Genomic DNA, 22861 nt, shown 5'->3' on the forward strand with positions numbered 1-22861 from the left:
TGCTTATCCAAGTCACTAGTCTCACCCATGTGAGGACATTTTGCAAGCACATACCCTTCAATGGAATTCACACTGCAATCTACACTATTCCATTGATGCTCCTACCGTTGCTACCACATATGACTCTTCAACACTCGCAGTTTCCGGCCAAGGGACGTACTCCATGTCATTTTCGGGTAGATATAGGTGGAATGGAGAAGCTACACCAGTCACTCTCACCTGAGTCCAACACTGATATGCATAGGGGTGTTGGTATGAGTTATCCAGCTGGAGGTGTTGATGATTCTAAGCCTGCAGTTTACCATGGACACCACAGCAACACCAGGTTCAGGTTCGATGTGTGGACTTTACAGAAAGAACTCCTACCTTGTAGCCATTTCCTTTGATGTGTGTTTTGCAGGCAGTGGGCATGTTCTCTCAGCTATTTTATCTCCTCCACTCGCTATTTTAGAAGCTACATTCTCATATGCTTACCATCATGTACCTGCATAAGAGAGGCGACGTCTTGGAAACTTAGCTTACATCCTTGATGACAAGGATGTTCCGAAGGAGTAGGGAATGTCATGTACCTGCATAAGATAGGAGAGTGCCCCATATCATAATTAGGGTGGTAGTTAGCGTTTAATATTAATTGTTAATTAGAAGCGTAATGGATGGTTAGGATGTAATCATCTGTGAGGCTTAGGATCGTTAGATCTAGTTGGGGGAAAACTTAACTATGAAGCGTCAGAGTCTATAATGAGAATCCTTAATCAAAATTATAATCAAAATAATCGTTTAGTCGATTTTAGGATGTTCGCAAGAGCAGAGAAACTTGAGTGTTTATCCTGTCATTGTACCTCCTTGGTACATGACAAGTATTTTGAGATATCCTCTTCTACGTCTCGTTCAAAATCTGAGTCATCATCATCGAAAATTTCATCCATCCTTTCTTGTAGACAGATTTTCCAGTTGTCATTGGTTTCTACATCATTAACAAGATTAACTTGTCTAGTAGAATCTCTCGAGATGATTTCATGATGATCTTCACATATTGATTCGTAGATGCCATCATCAAGTGTTAATTCAAAACTCTTGATACTTTGCTTTACGTTAACTGAATCATTATCAAGTTCTATAAAAACCATTTTTAGATTCCAATCTTATAGGTTGGATCGCACCAAACACAAATTGTTAGACCTTTTCGTGTTTGCCTGCTCTGATACCAATTGAAAAGACAAGGGTACCCAAATATACCTCAATCTAAAACTTTTCCACCTATAATTCCTTTCTCCAAAAGTGATTGTCTATGGACTGAGTCGAGACAATACAACGAATCGGTTCACACTTCGTGTGATCGTCTATGGATATGAGATCGTGACAATACGACAACAAGATAACTTGCGTGATTGACTATGGATACAATATCGAGACAATATAACAACGAAGTATGATTACTTGATAATAGGTTCGGCCTTAACCAAACACTATAGGATTGCTATCAAGTAATTTAGAATTAACGTTTGTGTATTTTACTTCTAATTATAATAAATCAATTATAATTACGGAAATAGAAAAGTAAAAGACACAACAAGATTTTGTTAACGAGGAAACAAATGCAGAAAAACCCCGGGACCTTATCCAGAATTGAATACTCTCATAATTAAGCCGCTATACAAAATATAAACCAACTTCGTATAGTAGAGACCAAGCAATTGAACCTATAGTTCACCTAGTTTCCTCAGTATCCCTGCGCCTCCAACTTGCAATAAATCACGCACTTGGAATAATTCCTTTGGTTCGTATTCCAGACAGTAAAGGAACAACATATCTGTTCGGTAACAACTCTTTTCAAACAACGTGATATGAGTTTGACAAAAGGCTCTTCCGTTTAACCAATAAAGTCCTTTGTCGGGTTCTAGATCAATCTATTCAACAACTACCAAAGTAATTGTTTAGACTATGCAATCAATAGTAGGATCTAATAAAGATACTAAATACGGATGCCGATCTACGCAACTAATCAATCCAATCTATCAAAAGATAAAACGATAATAGTTGGATCCCCAGCCGATCAAGTTTTGTGCACACCAAAGATTATGAACTCAAATAAGAAATCTTATTTGTCTTCAAATCTTCCTAGATCTTCAATAAACACCTGCACACAAACAACTTGAATCTCTTGTGATCAATCATACATAGAACGGAGTCTGTTAACGATGGATTATCACAAGACATCTTTAGATCTACAAACAGTCTAAAGATCCTCGTCGATACTTTGATTTAGTTTGAGTGAATCTTATATCAAAAAAGAAGATTCTCAAGCATAAACAAATTAGGTGCAATCAAAGTTCAACAACCGTTAGTCAATCAAATCCATCGAAAACTAATAAGAAACTGCAATTATCTAGTTTCCCACCAACGGTACTCGTAGAGCTTCTCAATCCCAAAGAAGTCTTTAAAACGAGCGGTCGTAAGAGATTTCGCCTAATTAGGATACTTTTCTCTCTGAATAAATGGCTCCACCAGTAACAACACAACTAGGTAGTTTTGTTGGCTCTGAGGATTAGTTTGCTCGAAATGCAAACCTCAATATTTATAGACCAAGGAAGTTTGGACACCAAGGAATTTCCAAAACCGAATATTCTCAAAGATATGCAATAAATCCAAAATCGGTTTTCATAATTACTGGAAATGCTCTGTCCAAATATTGACCGAAATCTCAGTAGAAAATATCCAATTAGTAAATGCACATTACCAATTTTTATTTTCTAAAGATATGCATTTAATTGCTGGAAATTAAAAGTATATAAAATTAAAAACCTTAATCAAAAGATTCTCAACTTATTTCGATCCGGGATTCTTGTTAGAGTTCTGCTCGGTTGAACCCACTAGCGTTGATATGTCAAGTTAGTTTTCAATTTTAGTTTCCAAAATGCATTCTTGATTTAGCATACTAAAGATAGTTTCGGACTAGATTAGGTCTAAGAAGTTGAATCGAAGCTATCCTTAAAGGAGGAAGATTGAAGACTACAAGAAGACATCAACAAATACTTCATCAACAAAGGTGTGTGTTTGATTTCATTTGGATTCTTGTTCAATTCTACCTTTCTAATCTATCAAGATATATGCTCACTCTATGGAACAATTCCGATGACGATAAATGTACATTTATGTATGTATACTTGAGGTTATTTGATTCATGACCTTGGAGACAATAACATTTATTCTTATAAAGAATCTCATGTTATAGTGGATGAGCTTACGAATCCAACGAGCCAAGAATCACTCAATTCCGAGTTATAACGATGAAGTTATGAGTGATTTACTAAAGTTCGTTAGTAAGAAATAATTCATGGGATGTTTGTAACAGTTCGCGGACTTGGGTCCAATTACGTGACTAAAAGGCATTTTTGGTCAAATTAGTGATTTTTCCTTATCTAGGGAATATGGCTATTGGTCCAAACATTTTTGATTACCATATTAAAGTGTTTGTGATTCATGCCTAAGTTAAAATGTGATTTATTCACATAAATACAATTTTTGCTAGTTATTTATTTAATTATTTTTGCAAGAGTTGTAACTTAGGAAAGACTCCCATATTTAGGAGAGTCTTGAAAAAAGAAAATAGTCAAAACCCTAGCTTTGTTTTCAAGCTACCATATTCTCTATAAATAGAGGGTTCGTGAGTTTACACTGTTTTCATCCCTTTGGAAAATTGGCGTAAGCTTTGCAGGTTGTTTTCCACGTCTCCGTTCTTCGTGAACGAGAGTGAGATAAAAGTCTTTGTATTAGGGATCACAAAAGCCAAGTTGGATTTAATCTTCGTGATTGATCATACAACTTGTAATCTAGGTTTTTCACCTCTTATCTATTCTAAGGTTTTCTCTTCTGATATAAAACCGTTCAAGAGTTGTTGATCATAAACCCTAGGTTTTGATAGATTTCAGTTTCCGATCGTATACCAACACTTATTAGTCGAAATCGGAAGCTAGAAAGAAAACTTCGATTAAGGTATCTCGTAAAAATCCTTTTGAAGTTTTAAAACAAGATATCTCTAGATTTATTCTAGTTATTCTTGTTGTAGAGTTATTAGGTTTCTCTTCCTTTTATTGAAGAGTACGATAATCCCTAATATACAGGTTTGTTTTGATATTACTTTTACCTAGTAATTGTTTTTATCAAAATAAACACAAGATTTCCAAAACCTTGATTTACATCGAAAGGGAAATCAAATCGGTGTTTTGTGCAAACAAAATATCGAATCGTATCAATCGTGGTGGTGTATCTTCTAAAGAGAGCCTCGGGTTCTGTTAGAAGATTTGTGTGAAGAATTTCTAAAGAGAATCGGTATTCTGCTAGGAATTCTACAAGTGCTGAAGAAGGTATTACATCTACTCTGAATATGTAGTAGGAAATTGGTGTAACAGCTTATAATCATTGTGTGTTTATTCTGGACTAGGTCCAGGGGTTTTTCTGCATTTGCGGTTTCCTCTTTAACAAAATTCTGGTGTCTGTGTTATTTCTTTTCCGCATTATATTTTATTTATATAATAGAAATATCACAGGTTGTACGTTAAGATCAATCAGTTCTTGTATCCGACCTTATGGTTGTTGAGTGAATTGATTGACACTTGAACATTGGTCTTTGGTACCGTTCAAGTTAATCCTCTTATATTCAATCGGGCTCGCAAATCCCTATTTGTTGATTGCGGATTGAATCAAGAGATAGAGATATAAAACTCTTTGATATACTTTTAATAGATTGAGTCTAACTGTCTAGTTGATTCTCTTGAAAGTATATTGGAGTTTGTCTATTCAGATTGCGAAACGAAATATTGGGTGTGGTTGTTAGACTCCCACTTTTTCAATTCTACTTTAGTTATTAAGGAATATCTTCGAACAATAATAGATAAGAATTACTGTACATGTTCAAAGTATCTCGACATCTTTACTTTGTAAATCCTTTTTCATATTTACAATCTTGGAACCGATTTTCCACACTTCCAAACGAGTTTAGAATTTGTTCATCTGATTTCTAAGAACTATGTGATTGATCAAAAACATTCAATCACCATTCATGGGCTTAACGGTTCTACCAAACACAAAGTTCGGTTCTACCTCCAAGTGGCTACTAGGATCGGTTACACTAGTTTCCATAAAATGGCTAACTAAGTACCAGGATCGGTTACCACTATCTCATGGTATTACTTGTGATCGGTTGCACAAGTCATATGATCAGCTACACCAATTACTAAGACTTGTTAACCTACTCCAAGGATCGATTACACATCTTCTGGTTAGTCCCACCAAGTACTAGGGTCGGTTACCCAATGACTAGGATTGGTTACACCAATTACAAATATCGATCATACCATCTCAAGTGATTACTTAAGATTGGTTTCACTAATAAAAATCATACCGATACATAAGTCAGGCATTGTGAATAGTTTTACCAAGATACATAAACAAGTTATGAGCGGTTATACTAAACACGCATACTGGTAATTCAAATATTTGCAATGAATAACAATACCGATAAGCCTAGCGAATTCCCTTTCGATTCACAAAACAAGTTTATGAATTGTACTTCCTTTAAACGAATGTAAAACATTGTTTCCTTGGACGAAATCTTCACCCATACCCATACATAATCAAAATAACATTCATACGATTATGTTGATGTCTTATATACGAAGTTCAAAAGATAGGCGTTATACTTCGTATTATAATTCCTTAATACTACGTCTAACTAGAGTATAATCATTCACAGATTCACAGTTATGTTTTCAATATAGCACGACTTGAAAGATACATTAGGAATGAAACTATTCAAGTCAAAATATTACTAACCTCAAGAGGAAGGATGGTGTCGTCGATGTAACTCTTTACTTCTTCACATTCTTCAAGTCTCCGAGTAATACTTGTAAGTCTCATATCCTAATAACTTTCTAGCTAACCTGTACGAAGTTGACTCTACTAAATAATCAAGCGACTCTTTAAATGAGTTTTGGTTCACTAAAATATGACAACCAAACTTGACATACCAACGCTTAGTGGGTTCAACTGAGCAATGCTCTAACATAGTATTATTACACAGCATCAAAGTCCAATTGTATCACAACTTTGACAATAATACTACGATGATATGTATCACTCCCCCTTAGTCAATACTTCATCTCACAATGAAAACCACTCCTCCTTACATAATGATCCGTAAACCATATGTATTTGTATTGTGAACTACACATTAATTCTCCCCCTTTTTGTCAATATAAATTGGCAAAGGTACGAAAACTAGTGGCATCATAATGAAATTATCATAGAGATACTTCATGACTAAAAGAAAACATATCAACTTTGTTTCGATGATTTCACATAGTCGAAACTTAGTGTATTCATCAAGGAGTTTATAAAGATACAAGAAAACTCCTACAATATTCCACAGCCGCATCCCCACTAAGATTTGGCAATTAAGCACAAGTTCAAATAAGAAGTCTCCCCCATAAAATGTCACTCCCGAAAGAACAACAAGAGCGACCTTACTTTTGCAAGGAAAGATGGATTTCTTTGGACATTAACAAATTACATGAAACATGAATTTGTATCCAGAAAACTCAATTAAATTAACCACAAGAGAACCTATGATTAATTTAATCAGAAATGCTCAACATAAGAGAACTTACGGAGCCATACAGTACTTTCACGTAGAAGTGGATCAGGGAAAGATCAATACTATAGAATATTCAAAGATTCATTCTATTTTTCATCAATATTTGCATAATGACATAATAGACTTAATCTTTGCAAGTCAAAAGTTCATCCTATCTTCCATCAATATTTGCATAATGACATAATAAACTTAACTTTTGACATATATGGGACACTCATAGTTCACAGTCGTAAACTCACATATCATAAAATTTTGAAACAATATTTGAGTGATCATCAAACGACAATAATGATTGGTAACCCATAAGAAAGGAACTTGTTCATAAGTTTTTCAAAAATAAACACATAATTATCAAAGTTATTACACCCCAAGATGTTCAAACAAAACTAATCTATCATGTCATAATAAGCAATAGCAATTTCATTAAACTTTTCAATCAGATTTGGATGTTATGCTTCAACATACTCCAACTGCTCTCTCATGCATCCAACTTTATGCTGAAGACGGACAAGCTCAGAGTTTGCAGTTGCAGAAGTACTTGCTGAGGCTCTAGCTGAAGGTTGCTTCATCTTTTCGATGCTTGTCATGGTCAAGACTTTTGTTCCTCCAAGATCGGAGCCAAAGGGGATGATGCCAAAATTACTGTAAATCCTTGAAATGAGACAAGGAAAGCCAGGAGTTTTCTTCGAAGTCTGTTTCACACTTATCATCTGATTAACAATAAGTCCACAGAAATCAATGTCTCCCCCTTCAACAATATAACAAACCAATTCAACAAGAGACCTGGTCCATAACATTTTTTCAATAGTGCTCGGCATCATGTTGGACACAATCATTTTTCCAGCAACTTTGAGAAACAACTCAGCACCATGAACATCAATTTTACCATCTCTCCGAGAAACGTCTCTATTAAGAAGACGATTTGACATTTTTTGATGGTGGTTTTTAGTTCAAGGCTATAATTCTATTAATGCGCTGCCACCCTGCAAGGGGTAAAGCCATTTGAAGAGTGACGAGTGCAAAAAACCATCCTCGCTCGTTGAGCAATTCAATATATATATATATGAAATTCACTCAGAATGGTGCGCGTATTAGCAATCCCAAATATTCTGTGAATTCTATTTTTGCCAGCATTACCAACTAATGCATGACTTGCCTAGTAATTGTATATGCTATGTTCCCAGCCGAACTCTCATTATTGACATGACATGACGATTAAGTGTTCACTCTCAGCAGAGTAGCATGAATCTCCCTAAGTGCCAGTATTGAGATCTGCATGGAAGTACTCACATAGGATGCATCACTCTCTGAACAAAGAGAATTTTGTATCGACGCGCTTTGAAGATAGCTCGATCGAACACGCTTAAATTCCTTAAGGAAAATCTAGACTGTTAATATCAGTCTCAAAAATAATCACAGTCGCACGATTTGTCCGCGCGATTCAATAGGCCTAGCCTGCTCCTAACGGAATTAGGCAAGCATCACGATGACCAACAGCGGGCCCACTAACTCCCTAGCCGAACGATTTTTATCTAATACATCCATAGCGCTTTAAACGATAAACCCTAACATGGGTGATCGCGTTGTTTAAGAAGAGCTCAAACGAGCTGAGACCGCCTAGCAGCCTATGCAACAACACTTACAAAATCAACTCCAAACTTTAATCCCAAATAATGAAACCCCTTCTTCATAGAATCATCTCCCTATTTCAATTTTGTTTTATCCTAAGGAGACAAATATATGACAATGTGGCAATTGAGCATGAAATTACACATAACATGAATAACAAAAGAGGAAAAGAATTTGCACAATCGGATTAAAAATTGACATGTCTATAAGGATTTCGATAAAGTGAATTGGGATTTCCTTATTGCTATAATGAAGAATATGAGATTCAATGGCAATCGGTGCTAAAAAAATTAAACAATACGTATCTACTACAAATCTGGTTGTGCTAGTTAATGGTGTGCCTTTGAAGCTTTTCAAACCTTGAAGATGACTCAGACAGAACCCTTTATTTCATTATATGTTGTTCTTGTGCATGGAATCCCTCTCCAGAACCTTGACTCATGTTGAGCAATTGGGGATAATTATTGGTATCTCTATTTATAGAGATGCTCCCTCTATATCTCACCTTCTGGTTGCTGATGATTGCATGGGTTTCTTCTTAAATAATATGTATGACTGCCTCAACCTGGTGGAAATCTTAAAAGCTTTGAGCATTACCCCTGGCGACTTATTAACTTCAGGAAATCAACAATCTTCTTTAGTAAAAATACTGAAAAACAACATAGTATAAACATTAATGCCGGTATGGGAGTGCAGATGATTGATTCTGGAGAAAAATATGTTGGGTCCCTTATTTTTATAACCAGGAGTAAAATAATCTCTTTCAAACCCTGTGAGGATAACCTAAAACACGGATTGGATGAATGAAAAACTACCCACCTAAATCCTGCTGGTAGACAAACCATCATCGACTTTGTCACTTCTACCTTCTGCATTTATCAAACAAACTGCTTCAAATTTCGTAAGAAAACCTGCTAAGACATCAACAAGATCCAAAGGGACTTCTTCTGGGGAGGACAGTACCAATATAATCCTATAGGTTACTATCCAAAAGCTTGGGATGTTGTTAATTTGCAAGCCAAAAGATCTGGGAGGATTGGATTTCATGAACATGGACGCCTTTAACAGTGTTATGATTACAAAAATGAGGTGGAGAATTGCTCAAGACAATGACTCTCTACTGTCTAGAATTATGTATGTAAATACATTAAAAAACAAAAATATTCTCACTCCAGACACAAAACTTATTCGGGGGATTCTTGGATATGGAAGGGCATTCTAGTAGGAATTAAAAATATTCAGAAGTAAAGTTCTTGGAAGACATCAACATATGGCAAGACAGGTAGAATCATTAATTTAAGCTAAAATATTCTTGGATTAGTTGAATCATTAATTTAAGCTAATTAATAATTAGTGTAAGATTAGATCAATAATTAAGTTGTTTGTGCTCAAATTAAATTATTGAGAGAAAAGAAGGAGAATAAGAGTTTTGGAGGAACTTTTTTTTTTTGAATCTGAAACTTCAAACTACTCAGGCATACTTCAAATTCAGATTTTTGTTGCTTGAATTAACAAAAATTTCCTGAAAGTGAGAAATTTTATAGCTTGATTTGGGGTAGGTCCAACACGTTCATCTACAAGATTTAAAGAACATGTAGCCGAACTTATCTGCAAATGTGGTTCGGCTAATGTTTCTGAAGGCACATGTAGTCAAACTTAGTTTTAATGGAGTTTTTGCTTTGTTCTGCTATTAAATTTCCAGGTTAGGCAGCCGAACTTTTACTATGGGGTATACAGAGTAATGTTCGGTTTAGTCGAGTCCACCTTTGTAGCCGGAATTTCAGTTTAAAATAAGCAGAAAAATATGACTTCATTTAGGGGGGGAAAATGCAACGTAACCGAAATCAATATATAGGTTTTCAGAGAAAAGTTTGGTTAGGAGAAAAAAATTGCGGCATACCGAACTCAATAAATGAGTTCTTAGAGAAAAGTTCGGTTAGGAGAAAAAAGTTTCGACTTAGCCGAACTCAACATATAGGTATTTAGTAAAAAATTCGGCTAGGAGAAAAAAAATTCGACTTGACCAAACTCAACATTATTTTCTTACAGACTAAAGTTCGGTTAAGATAAAAAAAAAGTCGACTTAAACGAACAGAACAATTGATCATTAAAATTAAAAAAAAATTTATCATTTTTTTCACATATACAACGCAAAAAATTAAATTTTTTTTCCTAAAAAAAATAGACATTAAGAAATAGAAAAAAATATTAAAAATATAAATAAAAAGTAAAAGCTAAATAATAATATAATAAAATAATAATTTAATTAAGAAAAGGGACAATTTAATCATTTGCTATTACGGGGACATTCCTTATCCCTGAATAATAGCTGGCCTAATAACTTAATAATCCCCCGAAAAAAACCGCGGTGCCGAAAAAATCGTTGTTTTTCTCTTTGTTGTTGTTCGTCTTTTTTCCGTAAAATTGTTAACAGGTAAGACCAGTTCACCAAAGTTTATACAAGACCAACAATCATTACCTTTGGATTGGTATGCCTCAAGTAAATTGGTACCCCAGCCTTGTGTTTTCCGTGTAGTAAGCAATATCAAATGGATTTTATGTCCCATAAGAGCAGTTTCTATGGACTCAACAAACATGAAAAATGGATGGACAAACCAACAAATTTGTTGGTTTGTTGAGTGAGATGGAAGAACAAGCGCGCGGTTGAAGGAAGGCCGGGCGATCTTCACACAAGCGCTAGCGTTTGAGCCTAAAATGCTGGCGTTTGTCGTAGAAGCGCCCGTTATTCCATCAAACGCCAGCGTCTTTCCTTAACCCTTCAGTGTTTGACCCAAAATCGCCAACGGCTAAATCTGGACGGCTATAAATCCATATCATCCAACGGTTAGAATTTTGAGTTCTATAAATACTCTCCATATCAACTCCAAATTCACACATCTAGTCTTCTTTACTCTTCTTCTCTGAACTTAAAAAAATTCTTCAATTCTTGAATTCAACAAATTTGTGGAAAGAAAATGTCTCGACCTTGATAGTTCGGCGAGCTCCGTATACTGAAGAATAAGATGAATCTAATTGCAGAAACTATGTTTTTTTATTTACTCAGCTTGCTTCAGCAAACTATCCATGGGAGAGTTTCTGGACGGTTATTCACGACGGGTTCTGCAGTGACACCTATAATCCGAGTCGTCGTGATATATGCGAAATAGAAAATCGTTTTGGTACAATTAAGAAAGAAGTAAATGAGTTTGTAGCTTTAACTATGCAAGTCAATCGATATAGACTGAGAGGTGAAACTGATACTGAGATGGTAACAAGATCTTTGGCTGAATGGCGAAGATGGAAAAATGTGGCTTTTCCATTCAAAAAATGTTTCGAAATCCTTAAGGTGTTGAACAATTTCACCCCTTCTTTGTAGGTGTTGTTTCACCTAGAACTTCTCATCGGTCGTGCTAATGTAAATTTCTTAATTTTAAACATATGTAATTCAGTGATGCTAGTGTAAAACACTTAATTTTAAACATATGTAATTTCATTTAAGTCAAACCGTCGTATTTTTAAAACTAGAATTACAAATGTAGCATAACTAAAAAAAAATTACAATGTCTCTAACGTCACTCATCGCTAACTCCCTCATTGTTATCTTCTGGAGTCCAGAATTATCCAAGACCCGGGATATCCCCAGCTGCCAACATACTAACTAAATTCCAAAGGGGGGAAAAATTGGTTGAACAACATTATGCGATTGGAAAGCACTCGGTTGGATCGGTTGGAAAGCACTCGGTCCCCAGCTGCCAACATTAGATGTTTGTTGTTGTTGTGGTGGTGGTGTAACAGTGTGGCAATCATTTGGGTTGTAGGGCGAGAATGATGATGAAATGCGCCTAGGATCTAGCTGAATTACTTGCGGTTGAGATACATGTACAGTTTGTGGTGAAGTACTGTAACGTACATGTGGTGAAGAACTCTTTCGTACTTGTGTTTCTCCCACCACTATGTTATCACTATCATGCAATGATCCGTTGCTCCTGGTGGAATCGGTAGACGGTGAACGACCATCATCATTTACAGTTGAACTCAATCCAAACATTGTGTCCTCGTGCCATTTCCGACACACACCCAAGTGTATAGCTAATGAGCAGCCTAACTATTTGTCTGTCAACTCGTGTTGATGGGACAGGAAAAGTTTCCTATGCTAATGACGTTCTTATCCACGTAGAAACATCCAACTTATTACAGCTTGTGTACGAATAACGTAATCCAACATTTAAAGGCATCATCTTAGGCTTATCTTCAAATGTGGACAGTTTTACCTCTTTATGCTGCAATATTTCATCCCAAGAACACAAAATGAAGAGAAGAAAAAATTCATTAACAAACAAAAGTAATAATTCAATATACAAGAACTGTCAAATAAACACTTGAATCGGCTAAGATAATAACCAGATAACTAACATGTAAGTCATTTTATTAATTAAAGAGCCTTGATGAGATCACAGAACAAATTCCACCCAATAGTTTCAAATCTCTATTCCTCCTAGTCAATTGGGAATGCAATGATGAAGAAATCGTCATAGTTGGCTTCAAGCTATGTTCACAATGCACCGCGGACTGAGCAAGAACACCAGCGGACTCTTCAAGATCATAAGTCTCTGAGTCCAAATCGTTGAGGGCTACTTCAAGCGCGGCCACAGCCTTTTCGTAATCAAGGCTACACTGTTTTAGGCCCTCTGCTAAAGACCCATTCTTTTGATTATCAACTAACAAGTGATGATCGGTGATGAAAGATAGGGTGTTTGTGGCGTTGGTGTATGCTAAACCGAAAGAGATATAAGCGAGCAGAATTATATCAGCTTCTGAAGCACGAGGATCGGTGTATATAGCGTCGACACAGAATTTATGATTTGGGGTTTGATTGCAGATTGAATCTACAAGCTTGTGGAGTTTTTTTCCTGCCGTGCTACTGATACTGTCGGAAGGAGAGAAAAACAAAGAGATTATAATGATCAGAGGAAGGAGGAACATAAAATTATTCAGATGATTATGGTTGCATTCACCCATTTGAGATGCGGATGTATGTAGTACTCGTATGAATTCTTAATCTCTGATGAAGCGAATCTTGTTTAGGATCTAATATATAATAACTCACGGTGGTGGTACAAAAGAGTATAGCAATCGGCGCACAGTGGACAAAATATAATTCTTGTGGATGTGCGAAGATTAATCGGGGGCCCAAAAATCAATTAGGGGCCTCACCAAATTTATACGCACCCCCAATGTCATAGGAGGAGCCCAGGTAGTAGTAAAAATACTATTTTGTCATCTAATCCTTTAAAATCCCAAGTCATTGGAACCCACGTTGAACGGTGAGCATTATGTTTCTAGGTTTCTGATTTCTTTTCATTCATGGGTTATTTACAGGTTGGTCGCCATCCAAAAAACAAGATCTGGAAATTGAATGGTGTGCATAGTTATCTAGGGCTCCTCTTTTGATTATTAGGCTTCTAAACAAATGGGAATCTTACTCAATATTCCCATGTTATTTGCCTAAGATGTATTATATCTCCATATGATCTACTCAAGCTAATTTATTTTGACAGCCTGAGTAGTCCTATTAACTAATGGGTTTTCTTATGAATTTTGCAGATGTAATAGTTGTTGGAGCAGCTAAAGAGAAGATCATGCACCTGGGAGCGATATCATGAGCTTTTAGAGACAGGGTAATTTTGCGTAACAAATTTTTGAACTTTGTTAGATAATTTTTGTTTGTTCTTTCTCATAGTTCTCATCTCCTTTTATGAATAGTTCACATCACAACAACCTGAAGCCGCACTCCCTATTATTATATGTACGGTCAAACTCTTCTTCGCAGCCAATATGTACATATCACAGTATCTCACGCCTACTCTGTATGTAGGATATACCTCAAGACCAATCCATAGTACTGAAAGAAAATACTCAGATCGTTGCTCCTGATTAAGAACGTATAAACTCCCCAATCCTACAACATGTAGTCATTGATAGGCAAAGCTCTTTTCATGTGAAACGCAAAACATGGGTTTAATTAGGATGAGAGAATTTATTTCCCACCATATACCAAAAATTGGAGAATAAAAAAAATAAAAAAAATGTGTATCATTTGGCTGTGTTGTATACATGTTTTGTGTAGAAGTCTACCCATTTTGATTGTAGCTGTTTGTATTCTCCGTTTGTTTCAAGTGAACCCACATATGTTTAGTTACATATTCTCATTTAGTGAACCCTTTTGATAGCTCCATATGTTTAGTTACATTTTCTCATTTAGACTCCAATTAATCATTTGTTTTTCTTCTTCTTGTTTATCCAGTAAAGAGATAAAGAGGTGGGTCGCAGTTTTGTTAGAGAAAAAAAGGGTTGTTGGTGTACACAACAAGATAACGAGCTAACAGAAGGGGGGTTATGATAAGAAGTAGAAGAAGTGGTCTTGAGGTAAGGGTCATGACGATGAGGGGCAGTATAAACTACCATTAATTTGAATTATGCAAGAGTCTTATGGTTGCAACTGCAGACACGATCAATGTGTACGTTGTGTCCTGGGAAATGTAGTGGTGTGTTGCACCTGGAGACACGATTTTAAGTATTGGAACAAGATCTTTGATTTTTTTGTGCTTACTGTTTACATTTTTGCTATGTTTTCACCTTGACTTTGTATTCTTCTGTTGGTTTTGCTCTCCCTCAAATCGGTGACGTCATCTTTGAATTCTGGTCATGCAAATTTCATCATTTGCGGATCAGTTCAGCAACTCACACAATCTGACATTTCCTTTTCATTGTTAATGCACATGCCTTCACTATGTATATACTTAGGACTTGACCAATGATATTGTCACTGAATGGACAATGTAACTGTTAACCACAGATACATTAAAGATGTGTTCACTATCCAAAAAGATATGAACGGATACTTGCTTTTCCAATGATATTGGCTCTGAATGGTCAAGTTAATTTTTCCTAATAAATACGAAGGTCGCCATGCGTCCACAAGAACGACGTGGATGCATTCCCGTTTGGGTTATGAAGTTTTGCTAGGGTTCGTTTGCAACAGCTTCCAATTAATTTAAAGGACTTGGGCGAGGCGAAGCCGAGCTTTACCAAATCAAATGGGGACTTGGGCGAGGCGAAGCCGAGCTTTACCAAATCAAAGAAAGAGGCAGCGATGCATTGTATTTGTACTTTGTAGTTGTAGATTGTATTGGTGAACCAAGTTTGCGAAGCTGCCCGGGCGTAGCACGGGCACAAAATCTAGTTTCTATTTAAAAATCTATTAACCCTAAATATAAGGCCCCAAAATCATTTTCACTAAACCAAAATCAGAGAACTCCTCCCCTCCCTCCCCTCTCTCACTTGAGTCTCTCCATCTCCTCTATCGATGACCAATTTTTTTTTCCATCGTCGATTCGAAAAACGTTTATCGATAATTACTTTCTTCTACAAACATGGCTCGAACGAAAGAGTATCAACGAAATCTTGATAACCCTAAAATCGTAGAGAAACTCAAATTCAAGGTTAATCCTCAAAGCAAGCAGAGATCAAGACGGGAAGAATTAGAGGAAGAAATGGCGCCGATTAGAAAGTAAGTTAACTAAAACCCGCTTTCGTTTTGATTTTTTCTTGTGTTCTGATTGTGAATTGAGTTTTGGAACCGAAGAATTTCAGTTACAGTGAATGGGTCGTTATCAGGAAATTCTTTAAACCCTAGCGATTCTTCATCTGCATGTAGAAACTATGAAAAATCGTTAGGGTATGTGATGTAGAAGATAACGACCCTAATTCTGTTGTTTGAATTTTTTGCCCTATATTTGAGTCGTTACCACTGTAATCGAATCAGTTGACGACCCTATTAGAACGACCCTATTTTGGTTAGTAACGACCCTGAATGAAATACGAACAACCTCTCTGTCCAAAAATTGGAAGTGTCGTCAACAGAAGTATTCTAGAGTCGCCATTCCACTCTTTTACCCTAGGTTAGAGTCGTTACCCCTATATAGTAACATATGACGACCCTTGTGTGAAAGACCTTTTTTTGTTCAGTAACGATTCTAGGTGGAAAACAAACAGACTCTCTGTCGAAAGTATCGTCACCTTATGTCACAAAGAGCCGTCATTGTAAAGCTTAGGATTGTCGCCTTTTTCAATAGAGTCGTCATATCTTCCTTGAGAGTCGTTGGTGTGTTAAAAAAATTGGTGACGACCCTTATCCTGATAGCATGAAACCTTGACTTATTTGTTCCTTTTTTGTGTGTGTACTATTGTAGTCAAAATAAGGGCAAGAAACACATGCCCACTCCTCATTCCAAACCTCCCCGGCACGGCAAATAATTAAATGCCGTTCCATTCCAAGGAAAATGTACAAGTGAGGTACCCTTATCTATCAACGAACCAAGAGACCCAGGTAATGATTCGTCAGATTCTTCCTCCCCTGTTGTATCTGCTTCCGGAAGCAATGAAGAAGAAGGTACGGAACAAGAAGAGATTCCTCTAAGAGGTGAATATTATGATGATGATAATGATGATGATGTTGATGATGATAATGGTAATGGTAATGATGGTAATGGTGGTTCTGGTCGAGGTGATGGTGGTGGTGGTGGTGGTAATGGTGGAGGGGATGGTGGTGGTGGTGGTGATGATGATGAGGAGGATGATGATGAAGGTAATGATGGTAATGGTGGTGGTGGCGGTGATGATGATGATGAGGATGATGATGAATGTAATGATGATAATGTTGGTGGTGTTCATGTGGTTTCCTCGTAGCCGCAGGCGGCACCGGTGGTACAGGCAGAGCCTAGAGCCCCAATTGCACCCTGCGGGAGACACATTCCCGCCCAATATTTGCAGCTGGAACGTCTTCCTAGTGGTAGAGCGAGAGGAGAACCTAGAGATGGATGCGAAGTTCTATTTGGATATCCCGGAACGTGGGCTCGTACCATTTACGAAACAATCGTAACAATCTCAACTTTGTTTAAGGTAAAGTAGGAGAATATTGAGAGTTGGGAGAGAAAGACAAAGCATATTATTGATAAGAGTTATAGGGTTACATGGATAGAATAACATATATACATGGGATGGCAAACCTTAGGTATCTAGTTGGGATGCCCATCTATGGGTCGTAGGCCCTACAACAAACTTTGTTTTTTATTTGATTTGTTGATGTTAACTTTCCGTTTTTTTTTATATTTACTTGTTTTTATTTTGTAGGATCATAGGAATGTTGTACGTCTTTCAGGCAGCACTCTTCCTATGTGAAAATGGAATTATGGGAACTAAAAGATGAATGTGCAAGAGTCAAAGAGATTATTGAAAACTCTGGTATGTATACTGCCGTTATGAACTCTGTGATTGCATATGACAAGGTTGCAGTATCAAGTTTTTGTGAGAGGTTTTATGGCTAAGTCGATACATTCCAATTCCCTTTTGGCGAGGTGGCATTGACTCCCGATGATGCAGATCAGATATTAGGGCTGCAGGTCGAAGGAAAATCCACCAATGACAAGTTCAATAAAAGGCTTAGTTGGAAAGAAATTTATGCATTGACCGAGAAATTATTTGGCTGGGATCAAGAGACGACGGATGGCCTTTTCGTGAAGGGAAAGAAATACTCGAAGAAAGAGTTCAGACTCATAGAGATTAGGGAGTTGTTTGCTTGGATACTAATTGAATTTTTTTTTTGATGGTCTCTCTGATATGGAATGTCATTATGCGGCGGATGGGTATTTGTTGTACATACTTGCGTCGGTTATATTTCCCGACAGCAAAGGTAACAGGGTCAGCGCCAACCTTCTTCAGCTTTTGGATCCCTTGGAAGATGTGAACAAGTACTCTTGGGGGACTGTCATAATAACACATTTAAATGGTCAGCTATCAAAGGTATCTTGGGAACGAACTTCTCAAATGAATGACATTTCGGCTCTAATCTAGGTAATTGGATTGAACAAAGTTGTTTCCTCTCTCTATGTTTTTTTTGTACTTTGAATCCTTTTATACTTATCAGATTGTTTTTTTTTTGTTGATATCAATATAGGTGTGGATTTATGATCATTTACCTTCATTGTTCAAAGATAATCTAGACGTCTCAGTCAACCCAGATTGGAACAAAACTAAACCAAGAGGAACCTGATACTTGTACACTGGATGTCAGGATAAGGAACAAAAGGATGCGTTGTTAGAAATGCGCCAAAAATTGAACAACTGTTAGAGAACTGCTCGGTCGAACTCGCAAGCGTTGCTATCTCAAGCTTGTTTGTCAAGTTTAGTTGCCAAAACTATAAGTCTTTATTTCTAGTCTACTTATAGCTAAGTCTCGGATTAAGATAGAAAGTTGTAGATGGGGAAAAACGAGTTGCTGGTTTTAAGTAATTGAGGAGACGACCGTGCGGAGGAAACTCCTTGAACCGATCGAACTGTCTCACCTCACACAAATGCTTTGCAAGAGGGAGTGCTTTGAATTCGAGAGATCAATCTGTAGGACTCCGGCCTAAACCAAGACAATGGTCGTTTCAGAGTCAATTCGGTCACAAGAGAGGATGGGTCGATCTGCAGGAGGGAAGCTGAGAAATGTGTGAGATCAATGGTGATCGAAGTTTTAGGTGTGTTGTGTATTCTGCGTGAAGAAATAAGATAAGTTATGATTGATTGAATTTTCTCTGTTGAGAGTAATCTTTTCAGACGATGAGTTCGTGTTCTCTTGTTTTATGAAACTTGTTTGTTGTTTCAATCATGATTCAGAGACTTATTTATATTGCTAGAATTGTAAACACCTTGATCCCATGAAGTGTGACAGTTGCTGGAGTCAAAGAGTGGGGAAGTGGAAATCGTGTTAAAACCAGTTGCTCATCGTGCGGAGACTTGGTTGATTTTCCATCCACTACTTTGCTAACTCCTCCAACTGATTGCACGACTTGCTTACATTCTCTTCGTGTGTATGAACACACGTGCCGTAGACCGCCAGACCAAAACCCTAGTTAATATCCCCCCATGTAACACGATTGATGTCTTGTGATTGTGAGTCTGCAAGGCAGACGTGTATTTAGTTAGTCAGTTGCTGACTTCATGGGACAATGAGTCCTTGTATTGCTGAATCGAACGTGATTTGCAAATGTTCTAAGACTCATGAATCGAATGTGTCTGTTGAGACAGGTATAATTCTCGAGTAAATGTTGATAGTTAAGGTGACAAAATATTACTCATTCAATGGATTATGGAATATTGATAGTTGAACCAATATTACTTAGTCTGAGCAAATATTGCTCGTTTGAGCAAATATTGCTCGTTTGATGAATTATTGGTAACATGACCAAATAAAATATTAATTTAAAATACTGGTAACTGAACCGGGTATAATTACCTAAAATGTTGATCACGGGATCAACGTAAAATTATTAGTGTTTGAATCTGCTCAGAATTATGTTTTGCGGAGCTTTGGATTCGAAACTCTAATTTTGATCAATTGCTGATCAACTGATGATTTATTGAAAATCAACCACCGAGTGAAGGAGGTGTAGGATCAGAATCTCGCAACAATTATGTCTCAGCGAAATTATCAATGGTATAGCACAATAGCGTCACAAAAAAAATTCAGAAACGACGTCAGCAAGGATCATGAGAAAGATGTGATAGTCCTGCGAAAATTAGAGAGCTTGCGAAATTAACATTTGTAAGGTTGCGAGAATGTCGCAACCATATCCGAAAATAAAGGACAGATTAGCTGTCATCCACTATGCATTTCCTTATAAATTGTCATTCGAGTTGTAAAGGAGAGAGAGATCTTTTTTGAGTAAGAAACAAGTAAATAGGAGAGAGAAAGTTTAGAGCAGAGATCATTCTTGACTTCTTTATCTTTCTTGTAAGAACATTCAGAAATTAATCAATAAATTTAAGAGTGTAAACCTGAAAATGAGCTAATCAATAATGAAATCATATGAGGGGTGTAGTGTAGGATTTCCTGCAACTACATAATGGCGCTAGAAACAGGGAATTGAAGATCGAAAGTTGAAGATTGTTGATTGAGAATTTTCAAATCAAGAAAGTGATTAAATAAATCAGTGAATCGGTTAGAATAAAGATGAGTAGAATTAATGAAAAGGGCAAAAGATTGGAGTGTAATATGATAACAAAAAACTTGATCAATGAATTCCATGAAAACATCAAAGGAAGAATACATAAACGAAATTTTGAAGGAAAGAAAGTTATGGCGGTAGAAAAAACATCACCCTTGAAAGATTGGGAAAAGCAAAAAATTGCATTCATGGCGGAAGAAATACCAAAAGAAAATTTGAACCATACATCTTCGTTGGTCATCACAGTGCCTATTACAGGAAAAGAGAAGGATGCAGCAATAAAATCCACAGAAGAATGGATGTTGAACAGAACTTTAATCGATACAGGAAGTTCAGTTGATATAATATTTTATCATGCATTCCAGGGAATGGGATTTAAAGATGAAGAAATGTCCAGTTCAGCATATTTTGTTCACGGCTTTGGAAAATCCACAACAAAACCTAAAGGAGAAATAGTGGTACGAATTCCACTTGGAGAAATCGAAACATATGTAACATTGTGCGTGGTGGATATGGAATCGCCATATAATATGTTATTAGGAAGATCATGGATACATGCGATAAAAGCTGTGGTATCAACGTTGCATCAATGTATTAAATTCCCCACTCCAAATGGAATAGGTGAAATTAGAGGAGATGTTGACAATGCGAAATTATGTCATCAAATTGAAGTAAAACATTATGAAGAACAAGCAAAAAAGAAACAATTTCGCAGAAAATTGGCAAAGGAAGCAAAGAAGGAAGAAGAATTTAGAGTATATATGATAAGGGCAAAAGAAGGAAAAGGAATACCCAGCGAAATTTCGGAAGAAGGGGAAGGACCCATAAAAGCAATAAAAGAACCAACACCAATGGGAGAACCTAGACCCAGTTACACTGCCGCAGAACCAACAAAAGAAATAAATGTTGGGACTGTAGAGGAGCCTCTAATGTTGAGAATTGGAACCAAAATGGATATAGAAGAAGAAGAAAAAACTGTTAACTTGTTGCGAGAATATAAAGATATTTTCGCAGGAAACATGGATGAGATACTAGGAATAGATCCATCAATTTCTTGCCACAAATCGGAGATTAACAAAAATGTGAGACCATTTAAACAGAGAATAAGAAATTGCAACAATTTACCATTCCCAAATAGAAGAAGAATTACAGAAAATGCTTGAGGCAGGAATTATAAGAGAAGCTAAATACCCAGAATGGATAGCGAATATGGTCATTGTCCCAAAGAAAAACAAGGGAATCAGGATTTGCATAGATTTCACTGATTGAACAAAACTTGCCCCAAAGATAGTTTTTCGTTACCAGATATTCCTCAAATGGTGGAATCCGCAGCGGGAAATGATAGGGTATCATATTTAGATGGGTACAAAGGGTATAACCAAATTCCTCTCGCTGAAGAAGATCAAGAACATACTGCTTTCTTTGCCCCTAGAGGTTTATATTGTTACATGAAAATGCCATTTGGTTTGCGAAATACGGGAGCGACATATCAAAGAATGGTAGAGAAGGTGTTCGCAAAATGGATACATAAAACATTAGAAGTATACGTGGACGACATGTTAGTAAAGAGTAAAGAAGCTAAAGACCATGTACAAGACTTGAGTGAGATTTTTGAACAAATGCAGCAGTATAACATTAAATTGAATCCTGAGAAGTGTACTATTGGAGTTGCATTGGGAAATTTTTTAGGCTACATTGTATCAAAGGAAGGAATACAGGTTGATCCAGAAAAAGTGCAAGCAGTTCGTGACATGCCAACACCAGCAACAATAAAAGATGTACAGAAGTTGAATGGGCTTCTAGCTTCGTTGTGGAGATTTATTTCGCGATCATCAGACAAATGCAAATATTTTTTCGATATACTCAAGAAGGGTGCAAAATTTAAATGGAGTGATGAATGTGAAAAAGATTTTCAAGGAATCAAATAACATCTTATGAATACAACTATTTTACAAAAGGCAGAACCAGGAGAAGAATTATTGATTTACCTTGCGACAACATCGCATGCATTAAGTGTTGTGTTATTGCGAGTAGACGCAGGAGTGGAGAAACCCATTTATTACATTAGCAAAACTTTTAATACCGCTGAGAAGAATTACTCAAAGATTGAAAAATTAATCTTAGCATTAATTTATGCATCATTTAAGCTCCGCATATACTTTCAAGCACACAAGATAAAGGTATTAACAAAAGTACCGATTGAATCAGTGATGAAGAATTCTAAAAGATCAGGAAGGGTGGAGAGATGGAATGCACAAGTAGGCCACTTTGATATTAAATATGAAGTTTTGTCTTTACCAAAATCACAAGTTGTTGCGGATTTCTTGACAGAATTTCCTTTAGAAGAAGATGAAGCAGTAGAAGAAATGATGGATGTAGAAGAAGAACATGGAGATACAAAAGATTTATTAAAAGAACCAAATAGATGGGAAATATTGGTAGATGGATCATCAAATGGAGAAGGAAATGGAGTTGGAATTGTTTTAATTTCGCCAGAGGGAATAAAGATGGTTTTTTCATTCAGATTGGA

At 36.5% G+C, this 22861-nt stretch overlaps 1 protein-coding gene and 1 long non-coding RNA gene across 2 annotated transcripts; one reads left to right on the top strand and one right to left on the bottom strand.

Moving 5' to 3' along the window:
- Positions 1–12592: 12592 nt before the first annotated feature.
- LOC113332843 (cell wall / vacuolar inhibitor of fructosidase 2-like) lies at positions 12593–13487 on the bottom strand. Its single transcript, XM_026579346.1, has one exon. The coding sequence runs from the start codon at positions 13298–13300 to the stop codon at positions 12710–12712; it is 591 nt and encodes a 196-aa protein (XP_026435131.1). The 5' UTR covers positions 13301–13487; the 3' UTR covers positions 12593–12709.
- A 122-nt stretch (positions 13488–13609) lies between these two features.
- Positions 13610–14929, top strand: LOC113332851. Its single transcript, XR_003351717.1, has 3 exons — positions 13610–13660; positions 13886–13959; positions 14586–14929. It is a non-coding gene; the product is annotated as an uncharacterized LOC113332851 (long non-coding RNA).
- Positions 14930–22861: the final 7932 nt, after the last annotated feature.

This window comes from Papaver somniferum, chromosome 1 (genome assembly GCF_003573695.1).
Source record: "Papaver somniferum cultivar HN1 chromosome 1, ASM357369v1, whole genome shotgun sequence".
NCBI classification, from domain to species: domain Eukaryota; kingdom Viridiplantae; phylum Streptophyta; class Magnoliopsida; order Ranunculales; family Papaveraceae; genus Papaver; species Papaver somniferum.

Bases quoted from the DNA above. Each gene is read 5' to 3' on its own strand.
- LOC113332843 (XM_026579346.1), bottom strand. From the start codon at position 13,300: ATGGGTGAATGCAACCATAATCATCTGAATAATTTTATGTTCCTCCTT.